The 17839-nt window shown below is 68.7% G+C and overlaps 1 protein-coding gene across 1 annotated transcript; it reads left to right on the top strand.

Annotated features, from left to right (window-relative positions):
* The first annotated feature begins 11822 nt into the window (after nt 1–11822).
* On the top strand, nt 11823–14915 carry PIM3 (Pim-3 proto-oncogene, serine/threonine kinase). Its single transcript, XM_044228143.1, has 6 exons — nt 11823–12139; nt 12274–12383; nt 12472–12522; nt 12615–12984; nt 13533–13709; nt 13789–14915. Exons 1-6 carry the CDS (start codon nt 12055–12057, stop codon nt 13974–13976), a joined length of 981 nt encoding a protein of 326 aa, XP_044084078.1. The 5' UTR covers nt 11823–12054; the 3' UTR covers nt 13977–14915.
* The last annotated feature ends 2924 nt before the right edge of the window (nt 14916–17839 follow it).

Here is a 17839-nt window from a genome sequence, read left to right as displayed (position 1 = left end):
CAGCGGCTTGGAGAGCTGTCACCAGCCAGGCTGTGTCCCCTGCTGGGCCCTTCAGGTCCTAAGCACCCCACCTCCCCCCGCAGTGGGTGGCAGCCGAGGGACGCCCCTCGACCATGAGGGTCCCCCGCGGCAGACCCAGGCTGGCCTGCGACTGGACCCTGAGGCCTCCGTGCCCATGCCGGCCTCTGTGCAGCCCCAGGACAGCCACGGTCCCCCAGGCAGTCCGGGATGGCCAGCACTCCGTCCTTGGCCACCTCCAGAACTATGAAGGAAGAGGGAAGGGAGGGAGCTCAAGCCGGGGCCCACCCCACCCCACGGAGCCGAGCATGCTTCTGCATCCAGGCGCCCGGGGAGACTGGGCCGGTGGCAGCCAGGCCCGGGGCCTGTGGTGGCGGGCCCTGGGAGACGGGCTGAGGGACAGAACCCACACCCACCTGCCCACCGAGGCTCCAGTAGGGGCGTGGGGGGGCGGCTACCAGCCCAGGGGTTGAGGCTGAGCTTTAGGGAGCCTGCTTGGGTGCTTGCCGTAGACTTAGGGCCCCTGGCAGGGGCCGTTCCAGCTGGTGGTGTGGGCCTGGCTGCTGCCACCCTCTCTGCTGGCCCGGCGCCATGGCCACCCGTCCCAGGACACTGTGTGCGGCCGGAACAGGGCGTGTGTTTGCTCAAGGCGCCCCATGGGTCCCTGCACAGCACCTGGGAGCCTCGACAGGCTGGACAAGGGCTCATTGTGTCCCCAGGCACCCCTGCCCCGCAGCCGTGGGCCACAGAGCTCCCACCGGGTCCCCCACTCCCCACTACTCTGCCCCAGCCTCCAGATCTGCAGCCTCCCACTGCCCAGCAACCCCACCCCACCCCGTTCCGCCTCCTGCCTGTTGTCCCTGCCCTGCCCTCCTTCCACCTGCGCCCCCCACGGCCTCTGCACTACATTCCGCGGCCTGCACCCCCTAGCCTGTCCCCGCGTCCTGCTCCCAGTGCCCACGCCCCTGACAGCCCACACCCTGGCCAGCCCCTGGGCCCAGGCATCCGGTCCAGATCTCAGGTGCTCCTCCCAGCCTAGATGCCCACTCCAAGTGTGCACCACGTTCGGTGGGCCCGCCCGCTGCTCCTCCCCTCTGCCCCACCCAGACAGGTGTCCCTGGGGCAGGAGACCCTCCCGGCCAACTGCCTGGGGCCCGGCCTAAAGGTCGGGAAAGCGTGGCCCTCAGTGGCAGGGCTTCCCGCTTGAGAGGGCCTGGGAGGTGGCCATCCCTTGGGTGGGGCCAAAGGTCCTGGGGTGTGTGTGGTAGGGGGCAGGGCCTGGATGCCCTCCGTGAGGCTCAGGGCTGGGGCCCTCAGATCAGAGAGCCACAGTGCTGCCCAGCAAGGGTGGCAGCCCGGCTGCACCGACCCAAGACGGAGCCTGAGAGTGAGGCCTGGTCACAGGCATCGGGGTGTCTGGACTTGTCAGTGGACGCTCAGGCTTGGGGAGAGCCCCTGCACCCTCGTGGGGGTCCTGGCGCTCGGGCCTGCCGCTCAGGGTCCACACCGGCCCAGCGGACCCAGGTCCTGGCACGTGGGTGTGCGCTCACTGCCCCTGCCCACGCAGATGCTCACTCTCCTCCAGTCCCACAGCTGGCTCAGGGCACTTTCCCAGACGCGCGTCTGATACCCCCAAACCTTGGGGCAGGGCCAGAAGAGGGTGAGGGGGTGCCCACAAGCCAGGAGTGCCTGAATGGTCGCAGTGACGGAAAAGCTGTCACCACAGGGCCCAGGGGAGAGTTGGGGGACAGGGTGAGGCGCTGGGCTGCTGTGTCCTTGATGCGTGAGGCATGGGAGCAGGACCCGAGACCTAGGTCAGAGAAAGGGGCTGGAGCAGGCCCCCTGCTGGGAGGGGCTGGGATCCGGGTCTGCCCTGCCAGGCCCCCCCACCGGGCTCTCAGGATCCACCGGCCATGGCCGTCCCTTCCGCGGGGACCTGTACGGGTGATGTGGAGCTCGGGGTCACAGCGGCAGCGCCTCTCACCCAGCTGGAGGCGCCCGCGGAGGAACGCCGGGTGCCGGCCGCTCCTCCGTGACCTCTCCAGCCCCTCGGCCGCCCAGGGGGTCACCAGGGTCCCCACTGACCGGGCTCTGTCCTCTGTCCGCGCCCCACCCCCTCAGGTCGTGAGCCTCCTCCAGGTCCCAGCGGAGGACGGGTTCGGCTTCCTGCCCAGCCGGCAGGTGGGAAGCTTAGGCCAGACGCACGGAGAGGACAGCGGCGGGCAGGCTCGTGCTCCGCCCCGAGGGGTAGAACCGGTCTGACCGTGTGCGTGTGCGTGCGCGTGTGCGTGGCCATGCTCGCGTGTGCGCGGGCTGGGATCCGGCCAGGAGGCCCGCGGAGCAGACGCCACAGCCTGCGTCACAGGCAGGGCCCTGGGGCGCCCGCCCAGCGGCAGATGGCAGAGCCCTGACGGCAGCACAGCCACGAAGGCTGGGCCCCGGGGGGGGAGAGGGGAGGGATGGGCGGAGAGCAGCTGCTCGCTCCCCATCTCAGGACAGAGACGCAGAGACGGTGCGTGGGGCGGGGGGCGGGTCTGGACGCGGCCGGGGCCTGGCCTCTGGGGCGGGTCAAGACCTGCTCGGTGGGCCCAGAGACCCACCTCCGTGTGCCGGGCGGATGGACCCATCTCCAGCGCCCGGGGCCACAGGGGCCAGGCTGTCCAGACGCAGGCCCCCCACCGCCCCGTCTCCCTGAGAGGCTCCACACCCAGGCACCCACGCTTCTGCTGGGGGTGCTGGGGTCCCGGCAGGTGAGACGTCAGGAGAGCCCCCTTGTCCAGGCTCAGCCCAGCCCTGGCCGGGGTTCCGCCCCCACCCACCACACTGTCCACGTTCGCTCCTCATGGCCTGGCTGGAGTCCCTCTGCCCCAAGCTACCCCTTTTCCTCTGTGACCCTAGATCCTCCCGATGGGAGAAACCTCCGTCCTGATGTTACCTGACCCAGGGACCCGCAGGGACACCCAGCCCCTCCTGCCCAGTCTCCAGGCCTGGCCTTGGGTTCTGGGCTGCCCACCCCAGCTCCCCTGCCTCCCCTCCCCCACCCCCCTCCCCCCCGACTCAGGGACCCCGGCCTCAGCTGGCTGTCTAGCCTCTGAGCTGGGCAGCACAGCCTGACCTGAGCTGGCGACTGGGGACTGGCTGGCCATTTGCATTTCTGAGCCTCAGTTTCCCAATATGCAAATGAGGATCAGGAGGAGGATGGGGCAGGTCTTGAGCCTGGGTGGGGGCGTGTCTATCTGTCTCCCCTCTCTTCCTAGCCCTGCTCTCCAGCAGACAAGTTGAGGCATCAGGAGCTATGCCAGGAACTGGGATCCAGGACCTGGAATGACGCCCCCCGGGCCTGAGCTCGTTCCTGCCGCCACCTCCAAGCCCACTTCAGTCTGGCCCACGCCCATCGCTTGCCCGGCCAGCCCTGACCGGGTCTGCTCTGGGCCTTTGCATGAGTCTAAGCCCAGGCGAAGCCCGAGAGGCGGCCTGGGAGTGTGATGCTTCTAGCGTCTAGAGGTCAGGATTGGAGGTGCTGGGAGGGGTGGGAGAGAAGCAGGTCCCAGTGGTTTCAGAGCCCTGTTGGGTGCCCCCACCTGCCCAGCACATCATGCCCCTCCCCACTCACACCTTTCCCTGGCAGCCCTGTGGGGACTGGCAGTGCTCCCTGAAGACCCATTTTGCAGTTCAGAGAACTGAGGCCCAATGGCTCTGCCTTCCTCCACAAGCAAGAGGGAGCCGCTAAAGGGTTTGGAGCCAGAGAACGGTTGTTTAGAAGCAGGCTCCAAAGGCTTCATCAGGAGCGTGCGGAGGGCCCCTGGGGGTGGGGAGAAGTGGCAGAGCCTGGGGGCTGGAGCTGGGGCAGGTCCGCAAGGGCAGGACGGGTCCCAGGATCACTGCAACCCGGTAAGCTGGGCTCTCCTGCGGCCCGTGGGGCGGCCTCAGCCCCAGGTCCCAGAGCAGTTGACTCACTCGCCTGGGAAGCCGAAACCCCACACGGGCACGTCCCAGAAACTACGAGCCGGCAGCTCCCCTCCTGCTGCCGCCGCCAGGGAAGCCGCTCCCGGAACACCCAGACGGGGTGTGGCGGGAGGTGGAGGCTGAGAGGGCAGAGGGTTGGTGTGGGGATGTGGCCAGGCGGCACAGGCGGGGCACAGCTGGCCTGAGCTGGAGGGGACAGAGAGGGAGACGCCCCAGCCTGGCTACGAGCTGTGCTCCCTACCGCCCGGGAGCAGGGGAGTCCCTGAAGGACCCATTTCACAGATAGGAAGGCAGGTTCAGCGTGGAACCCCTGGGGGCCCAGACCCCAAAGGGGCCGGTGTTCCTGCGCTGTTGATCCCAGAGAGGCAAGGCCCCTGTCCTGAGTCCAGCCAGGCCCGGGGAGTCCCCCAAAAGGAGGTAGAGGGGGCTTGCTTAGGGTCCACTTAGGGTCCACTCTGGGCCAGGATGGCACCTCCTGGTGCCTGCGCCACGGTGCACCCCAACTCGGGCCAGTGGGGCCCTCTCTGGACCCCAAAGAAGCTGAGCACGCAGCTCCGCCCGGGGGACCAGCGCAGAGCTGACACAGGGTGACCTGTGGGCTGTGTCCTCCCAGGACAGGGGGTGCCCCAGCCCCCACAGCCGGCGCTCCTCCCGGGTCAGGGGTGAGCTAGGCCCACAGGAAGCAGGAAGGGATCGAGAGGGAGGCGCTGGTGGCTGGCGTGGGGGATTTCTCGGGCCGGGGAGAGCTTAGCCAGAGGGTAAAAGAGCAGGTCTTTCCATTTCTCTGTGGGACTTGGTGGCTGTGCCTCCCCTCCCCGACAGGGCCTGCGCCAGCCCAGGAATGTGCCTGACCTGGAGGGTGGGGTCCGCAGAACACCCCCCCCCACCAAACCTGTGCCCCAGCCCCACTTCTCTTTCCTGTCAGGTGTGTCCAGCCACAGCTCTCCCCTGTCCTGGTCGCCCCCCCAGAGGACCTGGCCATGGCTCTCTCCACACCCAGCCTGGCCTCCTGCCTCCAGGGCTTCACAGGGCGCTTGGCCCCCACCGCCCTCAGAGGACCTGGCTCTGGATCTCGGCAGAGGGTCCGCACAGCGCTGTGTGAGGCTCTGCCCCCACCCCCGTGGTGACTCAGTTGCCCTGCTGTGGGGTAGGGCTGCAAGCCTTGGTGCCTGACCAGCCGGGCCGGAGCCTGGGAGGAGGCGGAAGGATGTAGCAGCCGGCCTGAGGCCCACCACGCACGCCTGGACGTGACCTCTCTCGTCACGGGGGCCGCAGGCTGCACACACACCTGCTCCCCTGTTCCCAGTGTGCGCCTCTGCTGTCTGAGCCCAGACGTGGGCAGACCCGACACTGGGGAAGCTCTGGGAGAGCCCAGCCAGCTTGCGCCCCTCGGGGCTCCTGGGCCCTGGGGTGGAGCTGCCGCCAGCCCCCGGGGAAGCCCTCAGAGGCAGCAAGCCCACTTGGGGAGGCAGCAGGAGTGAGCAGGGGGCAAGACCTGGGGGCGTGTCCTGGCCAGGGCCCTCCCTTCCCTGTTTTCCCATCCACAGTCACTTTCTGGGAACAGGGAAGTGACCCTGAGGGGGAAGCTAGCCCCCCCCACTTCTTTCGGACCGGATGCTCTGTCCAGGCCACCTCTGGCCTGGGGGCGGGGGCAGGGACAGGGACAGAGCAGGGCCCCTCCTGCAGCGGGCCCTCTGACCTCCCCTAGTCTGTGTTGGAGCCTAGACTTGCTGCAGGGGCGGGGAGTCCAGAGCTACAGCAGCCCCAAGCCCCTCTTCCTTTCGTAGTCCCCAAGTCTCCCCACCCCCAGAACAACATGATAAGGCAGGAGTCCTTGAGCCCAGGGTCATGGCTCAGGGTCACCAGACTGTCTCCTCCTCCCTCACAGGCTTGGCCAGCAGCCTGTGAATACTGACGTTCCCCAGTGGGCACCATTTCCTGAGCGGGGTCCCAGGAGCCTCCACGCTCTGACCCTGACACGTCTTGGGACCCAAGTGCCCAGGTGCCTCTCCGCACCAGCCCTGGTCTGGCGCTGGGGATGCTTCCAGGGGGCAGACCTGGGTCCTTCTGGCAAAAGCCACAGAGAGGGGAGTCTGGAAGGCAGCACAGGCTGGAGGGGGCCTCCAGGGGCTCCCTTGGCAGTTGCCCAGCTCCCCACCTTGCCTGTGGCTGCCATGATCTACCCCTGCCCAAAGGCCTGGGGCCACCGCCAGCAGCATGGAAGGGAGTGAGCCAGCCGAAGCCCCGGTTCAGGGAGGCTTGGGCGCCAGCTCGTGTCCCCAGGGTACTGAGGACCACACAGGCCTCGTCCTTCGTGCCCGAGCAGAACTTTGGGGCCTGCCGACTTTCCCTGGACCCACTGGCATTCCACCAGTGCCCAGCATGGGGGGCTCCCTCCCTGGCCATCCTTCTCTGATCCGCGGAGGGGGTACCCACAGGCCCCGGGCACCCAGGCTTAGCGGCTCTGCGCTGGCTGGGGGCCAGGGGCTGGCAGGGAGGGGCTGAGCCAGCCTGACCTGCTCCTGGGTGGGGCTCGCACCCTGGCTGTGACTCTCGTGTCTGCTTGGTGGGCCAGCTGCCACCCCAGGCCGGCCCTGCCCCCGTGGGCCGCTGCTGTCTCTGAGCTGCCATGTGAAGGCAAAGCCCGGGCCAGGGCTGAAGCGGGGTGTGTGTGAGCGCTGAGCGCAGGCAGGGACGCGGCAAGGACTCCCTGAGTGAGCCTCTCCAAGGCCGTCCTGTGTCCTGAGCTCAAGTTAGCTGGGACCAGGCCCTCCGGGGTCCGAGCTCTGGGGACCTTGGGGATCCATCTGTAGGGGACAGTTCCTCCATAGCCTGAGCTCGGTCCGAGTGGCCCGCGCCGCAGCCCAGGGACTGTCCCAGTCACCACTGCTGTAGGCCCTGAGCCCCAGGGCCCTCTGGGACTCAGGACACCAGCCCCTTCCCCTCTACAGAGACCTCCCGACTGGCTCCAACAGCACAGCTCGGGTCCAGCCCACGGCTCTGCTGTTGCCCCAGCCTGCACCCTGGCCATCATGGCACCGAGAGCCTCCAACCCCCTCCCTCTGCTCTGTCAGCCTTGGAGACTCAGTCGAGCTGGGCCTCCTCCTCCAGGAGGCCCCCACGTGGGACCCAGTGCCTGCACAGTTCCTGGCCTGGGGCCAGTGAGAGCCGCAGGCCAGGCAGAGGCAAACACAGGCGCAGTGAGCTTCTGGCTCCTTGGGGACCCCCACGGTGGGCCCCGTGCATCTCCTCATCTGTGCGCCGGAGGTTGAGCCACGCAGGGCAAGGGGCCCGTCCAATCCGGGCACCATCCACACGGGCCACTGGACGCTCCGTGGCTGGATTCTGAGGGGCGGTAGGCAGGCAGCGGAGGCCCCGCAGGTGGGGCGTGGGGCTGCCCTCCCCTAGCCCCATCCAGCCCGGGCTCCTGGGCCTTGAGGGTCTCAGCGGGGTCGGGGTGGAGCTGCCAGGGTGTACAGGACCTCCGGGTCCCAGGGAAACCCCGGACTCACTCGACGAAAGCCTGGGTTCGTACCCCGGACAGCAGCTCGACCAATCCCCCACAGCCATGTCCGCGAGGGGCCTACTGCACGTCAGGGACAAGCGCTCCCACGCATCTTCCCAGATCCTCCCCCCCGGGGCCCAGGCGAGGGCGCTCAGAGTCCCCACAGGTGGGAGACCCAGGCTAGGAGAGGTCAGGGATGTGCCCACAGCTCTGGCGTGGGCGGTGGCAGAGCAGGCATGTGGCCTGGCTGCTGGATGGGGCCGGGCTGAGGCTGCCCGGCTCAGCGGAGGGAGCCCTGTGGGGGAAGGAGTCAGGGAGAGGTCGGGAAAGGAAGGCCCAGAGGTGGGAAGCCCCCGCTAAGCGTCCAGGAAGCGGGTACGGCACACGCCTTGCATATCATGGAGGCAGCCTGATCCTGATCCCCGGCCGGAGGGTCCGCGTGAGGCCAGGACTCCTGCCCGGAGGCCCACTGTTCCCGTCGCCGCCGCCAAGGCTGGCTTTGGGGTCCCCAGTCCAGCTGCCCTTGGGTCAACTCGACTGGGGACCTGGCCTCTCTCCCGGTTAGGCGTGGATGTTCTCTGGGCTTCTTGGTTTTTCAGGATCTCCTTGGCCAAGAGCATGGTGAGCTGTCGCCAGGCCCCAGTGGCTTGTGGGATCAACGGGCTTTGGTGGTACCAGGTAGGCTGTCAAGCTCTCGAGTGGAGGCTGGCCTCGGCCAAGGGTCAGGTCAGGCCGGGCTATCCCGGGGAGGGAGGCCAGAGTTCATGCAGCCCCCCCTGCCCATGGGCTCCCACTGGTTTTCACCCCACCCCAGCCCAGGCTCTACCCTGTGTTGCTTTTGGAAATGTTGCAAAACCCAGGCCCGGTTCTGCTGGCTCCCCTCCCTAGCAGGTGAGAGGCCACACAGAGTTGAGGCAAGTGGAGGCCAGAGGCAAGGCCCTCCCCACCTCGCCAGGCTGCCACTGTGGGCGGGTGCTGCAGGACTGGGGGCTAGGCCCGGCTGGGGGCCAGGGCAGGAGGGAAGCGGCTGCAAAGCAGACACCGTCTGGGAGACAGCAAGCCAGGGGCGCGGGCTGGGGAGAGGACCCCCTGGGAAGGCCGAGGGCTCCTGCAGTGGGAGGCCGGAGGGGCTGAGGCTGAAGGCTGTGACCGTGGGCCAAGTCACGGGGACTCACCTGATGGCCAGCCCTGGGGGCAGGGGCCGCAGCAAAGAGGGTGGGAACTGGGAAGACTGGTTGCAGAGGAAGGGGCGAGCAGGGAGGGAGGCCCAGAGCGCAGGCGGGGAGCGCTGGGGCGGTGGGCGGAACCGCAGAACCACGGGCAGGCAAGCGAGGGATGGGGAAGGTGAGGGACCCTCCAGGACTGGTCTAGGTTGAGGGGTATGAAAAGGCCAGGGCAGGGCTGACCAAACCTGTGGGATGCTAGGGGGAGCTGGAAAGGGGCATATCGAGGACGCCTTAGTTGTTGGTGTGGGGACTGGGGCAGGCAAGACAGCCAGGGAATGGGGAAAAGGGCCCAGGGCAGGCGTGAGCCCCAGGGTCTGGGGGAGTGTAGGAGAGCAGTCCCTCCTCATTCCCCAGCTGTGATGACGCCCAGCTCTGTGGGTGTGTTCATACGCATGTGAGAGTGTGCGTGCATGTGTGTGTGAGACAGACTGTGGGTGACCCCGACGGTCTCCTGTCCACCCCTCTCTCCTTCGTAGTCCCTAGTCCCGGAGACCAGCCTGCCTCCGGTCACCACGGCAACAGCGCAGCCCCTCCCGCCAGCAGGATAGGGTGACCTATGGGGCCAGCTGTTTCCAGAGCCAGGGGCGGGCAGGGAGCCTCGGGGGGATCCTGCCCTGCTCTCCACCTCAGCAAACAGCTGCCTGGAGAGGACAGGGACTGGAAGAGGCACCTGGCTCGGGTGAAAGGCTGCCCCTTCAGCAGGATGGCCCCATGCATGGAGGTGTCCACAGCACAGGGGCCTGAGCCCCCACACACCTGACAGGGTGACGGGAGGCCAAGGGACAGGCCTGGCTCTCTGTGGTCAGGGCAACAGGATAAGGACCCCGCACCTCAACCTTCCCTCTGAGCCCACGACTGGTGGCCCCCACACCGCCGTGTGCTGGGGTATCTCCAGGCCTGCAGCTCATGGACTTCCTGGCCGGGCCACAGCTACCTGGGAGCTCCAGAGCCTACTACCTGCGTCTGAGGGGCCGCTGACAGGACACACCTCTTTCTGAGGAAGTGTGACAACACGCTGCTTGAGTCTGGGGAGACTCAAGGTCTTCACATCAAGACTCAGAAGCTCCCCCCTCCCCCGCCCCAGGATACTGGCATCCCAAGGCCAAGGACCCACTGGGCACACAGACCAGGGTATGTGAGGAGGACAGGCCTGGAGCCTCACCTGAGGGGCTGGGGCCCACTAGGGAGGCCACCGGAGACCTCGATCCCTGTCCCAGGAGTCAGGCCTGCCTCAGAACCACATCTTGCTGTGGTCACCACCTAGACCCAGAAGACCCTACATCAGCCCCACCCTCCCAACCCCAGCACAGGCCATAGGTCTGGAAACCCATTAGAGCCTGACCTGAGGGCACTCGCTTTCCAGGGGTTAGGCTCTGGGACCCTCTGCTGGTCCTTGGGAGGACCCCCAAGAGGACAGTAGCCCTTCCTTCCTTGCCGGCGCTGCATGGATTCAGCCAAAGGGGTGGGCTCCTGCCTCCTACCTCGGATCTGACCCTGTGGGGGCCCTGCCCTCACAGGCCCATGCTGCAGGATGGTGGATAGAGCTCCTGTAAAGCAAGAGCCCAAGAGCTGGACCAGGAGAGGGTCCACTTTCTGATCTGGGACAGTAATAGGGGCGGTGAATGGCAGTGAAGGCAGGGGGGCTTGGAGGAGGCTGTGTGTGCTGGGGGAGCGAGCAGGGCAGGCCCCGGGGGCAGGGGAGTGTGCGTTTCTGGGGGGCACTCCTGAATGCTGTGGCTGCCGTGGTTAGACCCCAGCCTGGCCCACAGGCGCCACAAAGGCCTCACACAGCACCCACAACGCCAGCACCTTGGCCTCTGGGCTTCCCCAACCCTCAACCCTCTCTGAGATGGGGAAAGGAGCCAGCGGGCGTGGAAGCCTCTTCTGTGGCTGCTGCAGCTGGCAGGCAGCTGCTTACACCGAGTCCTGGGCAGGTCAGGCTGGTGACCTTGGGCCGAGGTCAGCAACTCCTAATGGCTGACCACTTCATACAAGTGATTCTGTGTAGCCCTGAAGGCGCAAGTGGATCTCGGTTGTCTCGTGCCCTGACTGCCATGATCGAGGTGGAGTCCCTAGGAAAGGTGGCAAGCCGCAGGGCCTGGAGGACAGCCAGGTGGGTGGAGAGCGGGGACCGGTGTTCCAGGTATGGGGACAGCAGAGCAAAGGTTCCAGGGAGGGGAGGCGTGGCCAGGTAGGGACCTCGGGCGGCGGGCTGGAGGTCAAGCCCCGGTCAGAACGTTGGCCCCGGGGCGAGCAGGGGGCGCCCGGGGCTGGGTCAGCACTTAGTCCACGTCAGGGGCTGCGAGTTCCAGAGCGTGGACGCTGAGCGGGGTCCTCGCGGGTCCTCGCGGGGGAGGCACGGCGCCCCCCCGCGCTGGGCCGGCTGCGCGCGAGGGGGCACGCACGGCCGGAGACCCAGTCGCACGGCCCGAGGCACACGGGGGTCGTCTCCTGGACTCCCGTCCCGGCTCGGGACCCCGCGCTCACGACAGTCCTCGCGGGGCAGCCGCCCGCTCCGAGCGCTGCGGAGGTGGGCGCGCGTTCCGCCGCTGACCTTCCCCGGCACGGCCTCGGGCGGGACTGGTGAGTCCCTGCCCCGCCCACGCGCTGCCATTGGCTGAGGCATCGGGTCCTTTGGAAACCCCTGCTACTATTGGCTCCCGCGGCCCCGCCCCACACGCCTCGGCCACCGCCCGCGCAGGAGCCGCGCGTGCGCGGTGTGCGTGCGTGCGTGCGTGTCTGTGTGCGCGCGTGTCTGTGTGTACGTGTACGCGCGTGCGCGCGCGCGGGGGCGGGCTGACGTGTACGGACACGCCACGCTGTGCGCCTCCGCGGCTCCACTACAGCGAAGCTAGTTCCGGGCGGATCGCCGCGCTCCCCTGGCACACCGGCCCTCGCCGACCCGGGCGGGCGGCGGGCAGCGCCCAGCCCCGCCAGACCGTCGCCTCGGCCGCCCGCGCGCTTTCCCGGGGGCGACCCCGCGGCGCCGACCGCAGCGGAAGGGGGCGGGGTTCCGTTCGCCCCGCCCCCGCGGAGGGATACGGTCGCCGCGGCCCAAAAGCCCGGGGCGAGGCGGCCGGGGCGTGTGAGCGGCTTCTGCGCGCGTGCACGCGGTCCACGCGCGGCTCGGCCTGGGGCCCCTGCGCCGCGCGGACTGCCTCGCCCGAGCGGGTCTCGGCGCTACCGCTTCGCGCCGCGGCCGCGTCCGTCCGAGGCTCGGGGCCCCGCGCGGCGCCGGGAGGCCGCCCTCTCGCGTCTGCGGCCGCGCGGGGAGCCGGGCCGGGTGAGCGGCGGCGGAGAGCCCGGGGGCCGCGGGCCCGCGCGCCGCTGCCGCCCGCGATGCTGCTCTCCAAGTTCGGCTCCCTGGCGCACCTGTGCGGGCCGGGCGGCGTGGACCACCTCCCGGTGAAGATCCTGCAGCCAGGTACGCGCGGGGCCGGGGCCGGGGCGCGGGGCCGGGGCCGGGGCGGGGTCGGGGCCGGGGCCGGGGCGGGGGCCGGGGCGCGGGGCCGGGGCGCGCCGGGCCGCACCAACCCCGCCCGCGCGCGGTCCCCACAGTCAAGGCGGACAAGGAGAGCTTCGAGAAGCTGTACCAGGTGGGCGCCGTGCTGGGCAGCGGCGGCTTCGGCACCGTCTACGCGGGCAGTCGCCTCGCCGACGGGCTCCCGGTGAGTCGGGCCGCCGGGCGGACCCCCGGTTTCTCGCCCGCCGCGCGTGCCGCCGCGTCCCTGACCGTCCGTGTCCCCCCCCCCCCAGGTGGCCGTGAAGCACGTGGTGAAGGAGCGGGTGACCGAGTGGGGCAGCATCGTGAGTGCGGGCGCCGTGGGGCGGACGCCGGGGTCGGCGGGGGCGGGCCGCCGCGGCGCGGGGCGCGCTGACCGGCCGCCGTGTCCCCCCAGGGCGGCGCGGCCGTGCCCCTCGAGGTGGTGCTGCTGCGCAAGGTGGGCGCGGCGGGCGGCGCGCGCGGCGTCATCCGCCTGCTGGACTGGTTCGAGCGGCCCGACGGCTTCCTGCTGGTGCTCGAGCGGCCCGAGCCGGCGCAGGACCTCTTCGACTTCATCACGGAGCGCGGCGCCCTGGACGAGCCGCTGGCGCGCCGCTTCTTCGCGCAGGTGCTGGCCGCCGTGCGCCACTGCCACGGCTGCGGGGTCGTGCACCGCGACATCAAGGACGAGAACCTGCTGGTGGACCTGCGCTCGGGCGAGCTGAAGCTCATCGACTTCGGCTCGGGCGCGCTGCTCAAGGACACGGTGTACACCGACTTCGACGGTGAGCGCGCCGCCGGCCGCCGGGGACGCCCGCGGGGGCCGCTGACTGTTGGAGGCCGCGCGCGTGCGGAGCGGGTTCGCGGTTGGGTGGGGGGCGGGCTCGAGACCGCCTCCGCCGGCCGGGCTGGGGCGTGGGGGGCCGCGGGCGGGGGCGCGCCGGGAGTGCCCGGGCCTCCCCGTGCGTGGGGCGGACGCTGCGTGCGTGCCGAGCGGGGGCGGCGCCGCAGAGATCCCCGCATTGCGGAGCGCGGGGAAGCCGGGGCTGCCCGCGCCTGCGTCCCCCCGCGCCCCGCCCGCGCTGTCCTCGGCTCACATCTGTTTGTTGTGAAACCCGAGCTTTGGCTCATGTGACCCGCCCCTCCCCCGGCCGGGCGGGCCAGCTGGGGAGGCCGCGCCCGCCGGGCTTTTCCAGGGTGACGACGGGCAGGATTTCTGGAGGCCGCTGCCGCCTAAGGGCCGGCCTCCCGGGGGACTGGGGCGGGGTGGGGCTCGGGGGCTCGGCGCTGGTCCCTGGGCGAACGCCCTGACGGCCCCGCGCCCCCGCCCCAGGCACCCGGGTGTACAGCCCCCCGGAGTGGATCCGCTACCACCGCTACCACGGGCGCTCGGCCACGGTGTGGTCTCTGGGCGTGCTGCTGTACGACATGGTGTGCGGGGACATCCCTTTTGAGCAGGACGAGGAGATCCTCCGCGGCCGCCTCTTCTTCCGGAGGAGGGTCTCCCCAGGTGCGTGGCGGGTGCGGGGCTGGCGCTGGGAGCTCGAGGGGCCCGCCCCTTCCTGACCCTGTGCCCCCCCTCCCCGCAGAGTGCCAGCAGCTCATTCAGTGGTGTCTGTCCCTGCGGCCCTCGGAGCGGCCCTCGCTGGACCAGATCTCCGCGCACCCCTGGATGCTCGGGGCCGAGGGGGGCCCCGCCGAGAGCTGTGACCTGCGGCTGTGCGCGCTGGATGTGGACGACGGGGCCAGCACCACGTCCAGCAGTGAGAGCTTGTGAGGAGGGGCCTGGGCCTGGCCGGTGGGAGCCGGAGGGACCAGCCCCGCCCGAGCCGGCTGCTGCTTGCGGAAGCGGTGACCTCTGGCGCCGGGCTCTCTTTTTTGCTTTTGAGTGCCTTTCCGAACGCTGCTCTCACGGGACTTGGTCCTCTCAAGCTCTGTCTGTCCAAAGACGCCTCGGTCGACGTGAGGTCCGGCCCGGGCCAGGCAGGTGCGGGACCCTGAGACTGTCCCTCTCCTGCGCTGCTCTGGGCGGCTGCCGTGCTGGCCCTCCGCGCCTCCCCCGTCGGACCGTGTGGGACCAGGAGCACGTCCCGTGGCCTCATCTCACCAGGGACGCGGGGTCCCTTGTGCCCACTTCCCGCGCCCGCTTGCCTCCGGTGTTCGTCCGGGCACGTCTGTGCACAAACAATGCAACAGCGGGGCCTCTGCTGTCCGCGCGCCCGTGCCCGCCCGAGGGTGTGTGCGCCTGCGCTAGTCTGCTTCTGGTCTGACCCCGAGGAGGGCTATTTATTGTCTAATTTATTTGTGGAGGTTCTCTCCTGCCAGCGCCCCCGGCACCTCTGGGCCTGGAGGGCGGGGCGTGGCTGTGTGTGGACCCCAGGTCCTGATCCTACCTGTGTCTGTCGGAAGATGGACTTGTACAGCGGCTAATTTAAGGGGCGAGGGGAACCCCGCGGCCTGTGGCTCTGTGCCTCGGGGGTGAGGGGAGTGGGGTAGGGGTGGGTTTTAAATTATTGACCTTGTACAGTTTGCTTGTTGGCTCTGGAGGTGGGGGGTGGGGGGACAGAGTCTCAAGCCCTTAATTTATTGTAGCAGCTGTGTTTCTGGGTCCCGGTGTGTGTAGGCATCGAGGATGGGGTTTCTTTCAGTTCACAAGTGAGATGTCTGGAGATCATATTTTTTATACAGTATTTCAATTAAATTGTTTTGTATATAATTTTGTGTTTATTGGGCAGGACGGTTGGGTGAAAGGTCTGGGGAAGGGGCCCTTGGGCAGCCCCCTTGTCACCCCATGGTCCCCATTCCCGCCACTGCCCTGAGGGCTTTGCCACCCCTAGTCTGGAGGTTGTGCCTGTGGGTGGTCCCCGGGGGGACCTTCTTGCTTCTGTTACTAGAGATGCCCAGAGGTGGGAAGAGAAGGTGGCCTTTGCTCAAGCCACTCAAGGAGAGGGGTCTGCACTGTTGGGCAGATGGTTGGAAGGGGTTTTGGAGGATGAATAGAAGTTTGCCGGGTAGAGAGATGAGAAGGTATTCCCTGCACACACAACAGGAGTGCTGGCTGGTCCGGCCTTGGTCTGACCACCGAAGGGTAAGGTAGCAGGTAGAAGCCACAGCCAGATCCAGGTGTGGAAACGGGGCCCAGCCCCAGCACAAAGGGCAGGCTGAGTGGATGCTTTGGTCAGGTCTGGTCCCTCTCTGGGGCCCTCTGCTTGGCAGCTCCTGGTGTTGGAGGGGGTGAGGCAGCCGCTAGGCCTGCAGAGTGCTGTTCCAGCGCAGCAGTGTCGGGGCTCACAGCCTGGGTCCCACAGTCCCCCCGGTGCCAGCTACCTGTCCCGTCCACAGATCCTGCACATCCTCGCCTGCCCCAGTGCCTGCTAATGGGGTCCCTGGGGACTCAGGGCAGGACAAAGGAACATGGTGAGGCCACAACGGGGAACAGTCCGCATTTCTGTTGGGTGGAGGGGGTGGGGGACAGGTAGGAGGGCTGGAGGGGGTGGGGGGGCGGCTCCTGGCTTGATCTTGGCCCTGCGGGGAGTCTGGGTATTTGTGGCCTGCTTGGGGCCTGGGGAGTCTTTCCCTGAGGGATCCCCAGGGGTGGCCCCCCTCAGCATAGGCAGATGCATGAAGCAGGGGGGTGTTAGGGGAGACAGTCCACCTGTTCCCCCTACCCCCTGCCAGCCTGCTGTGGCTCCTCCCACACCCCTTGCCAGGACAGGGACTCTGGGCAGGAGCCTTGGGCCTCGTGGGCTGGGGCTTGGGTGGGGGGCCATGCAGGGAGAGTTGAGGCTAGGGCTTCTGTGTCCTCCTCCGGTGACCGTGACTCCTGGGTCACTGTGATGCCAGCTCCCCCACCTGCCCTCTGAGGATGCCAGGCTGCTCTTGGCATGCCCCCCCCCCACATTAGCCTGTCCTCACCTGAGCATCTGTCCACCCACTCAGCGGTCCAGCCCTCCCCATGGCGCTCACGTCTCGGGGGACCCCAAGGCAAGCCCTTGGGGAGGACCAGGACCCTTCACCCTCGGGCGCTCAGAGCTTGCTGCTGGGGCAAGGCCCAGGGTCTCTCGGACATGCTGTGGAGGGCCAGTCCCTGGTGTGGATGTGGCGAGGATGCTCGGGAGGGCACAGGGTCATCTAGAGGGCGTGGGTTAGCAGGAGGGCTTGCCCTGCACGGGGAGTGCAGGAGCCCCTGGGGCGCCCAGGCCAGGGGACGCTCGGACCTCCCACTCCCTGGGATCCCCGTCTGCCGGGGATGCCATGAAGGAGGGGCAGGCTCAGGCTAGCCATGGGGGAACAGCCCCGGGCCTGGCCACTGATGGGCTCGCGGGATGCGGGTGCTGGGGCCACAGGCTGTCTTCGGCCCCAGATCCGGTGGGTGCTGCTGGGGGAGGCCAGTGTGGGTCAGTGCGGTCTGGCAGAAGATGAGGGGCCAGTACCTACCAGCCCAGGTGGCGCGACCCTGGGCGGAGGGCCCAGCCCCGGGGCAAGAGGGAGAAGATAGGAGAAGGCCGGGAGCGGGTGGCTTGGCCGTCCTCGCCCCTTCGGCCTGGCCCTGCGCGCCTCCGCCTCCACACTGGCCGTACCAGCCTGGGCACCCCAAGCACCGGGGCCATGGGACACTGTGGCCTGCCCAGTCCCGGGCTGGACGCTGTGGGCATCCCTCAGCAAGGGCTTGCAGCCAGGTCATGCTTGGGGAAACTGAGGCCCTCATGCAGATGCTGGAGCACGGCTCCAGCCCCCACCGTGATACTCTCACATGTCTGAGAGCAAGGCTGGACACTCCCGCTGGGGTGGACCTGGAGCCGGGGGGTGGGGGGGGGCTGCATCCAGGAGCCCAGCGGTGGGAGCAAGGCTCAAACTACCGGAGAGGCAGAGGGTGCGGCACCCAGTGGGAGGAGCTTTCCTGGCTGTCCAGGTACTGCCATGGGCAGAGCCCCAGGTCTGAGGCACAGGCAGAAGGCCAGAGCTGTGGCTGTGAGCCCCTGTCCTGTCCCACCCCTGCCACGTGAGCCCCCTGGCTGTTCCCTCTGCATCGGACACCCCCACCCCCCCGGCTCCAAGACACAAACCTGGTGCTCGGTCAGGATCCGAGGGGCCAGACTGCACCCCCCAGCCTGCCCTTGCCCTAACCCCCATAGTCAGCACAGGGACCTCTCCTGGCTCCTGCTGGGATCTGGTTGGGGGTGCTCAAGCGCCCCCCCCTTCCTGGGCCCCTCCTACCCCAGAAGGCAGCCTGCAGGGCTACAGCACCTCTCATTGGGGGTCCAGGGTCGGGTGAGCTAGGCCAGCCCCAGGGCCGGTGTCTTGGGCCCGGGACCAGTGGGGCCTGGGGAGGGCCAGCCTCTGATTCCCCACGCCCCCATCTGACACTGTCCCACTCCCGGGTGCAGGGCTTTTGCGGAGCGCGGGGGGCTAGGGAGCTGCCATGGGCCCCTCAGCCCTGAGCGGACAGCACTTTGCAGTCCCCAGCATCTGCCGGAGCCCCTCTGCTGGGGAAGGGGCTGTTGCACCCATCAGACCAGTGCTGCCTGAGGGGCCTGTGGGGGGTGGCAAGGGGCGGGGTGTCCACTGGCACGGACCCTCCTGGGGGTCATGCCATGGGCCGGGCCCCACCCCCCTGAGGCTGGGATGGTGGCTGTGTGG

Source organism: Neovison vison, chromosome 12 (genome assembly GCF_020171115.1).
Source record: "Neovison vison isolate M4711 chromosome 12, ASM_NN_V1, whole genome shotgun sequence".
NCBI lineage: Eukaryota > Metazoa > Chordata > Mammalia > Carnivora > Mustelidae > Neogale > Neogale vison.
This window is presented reverse-complemented; position numbering and strand designations above follow the sequence as displayed.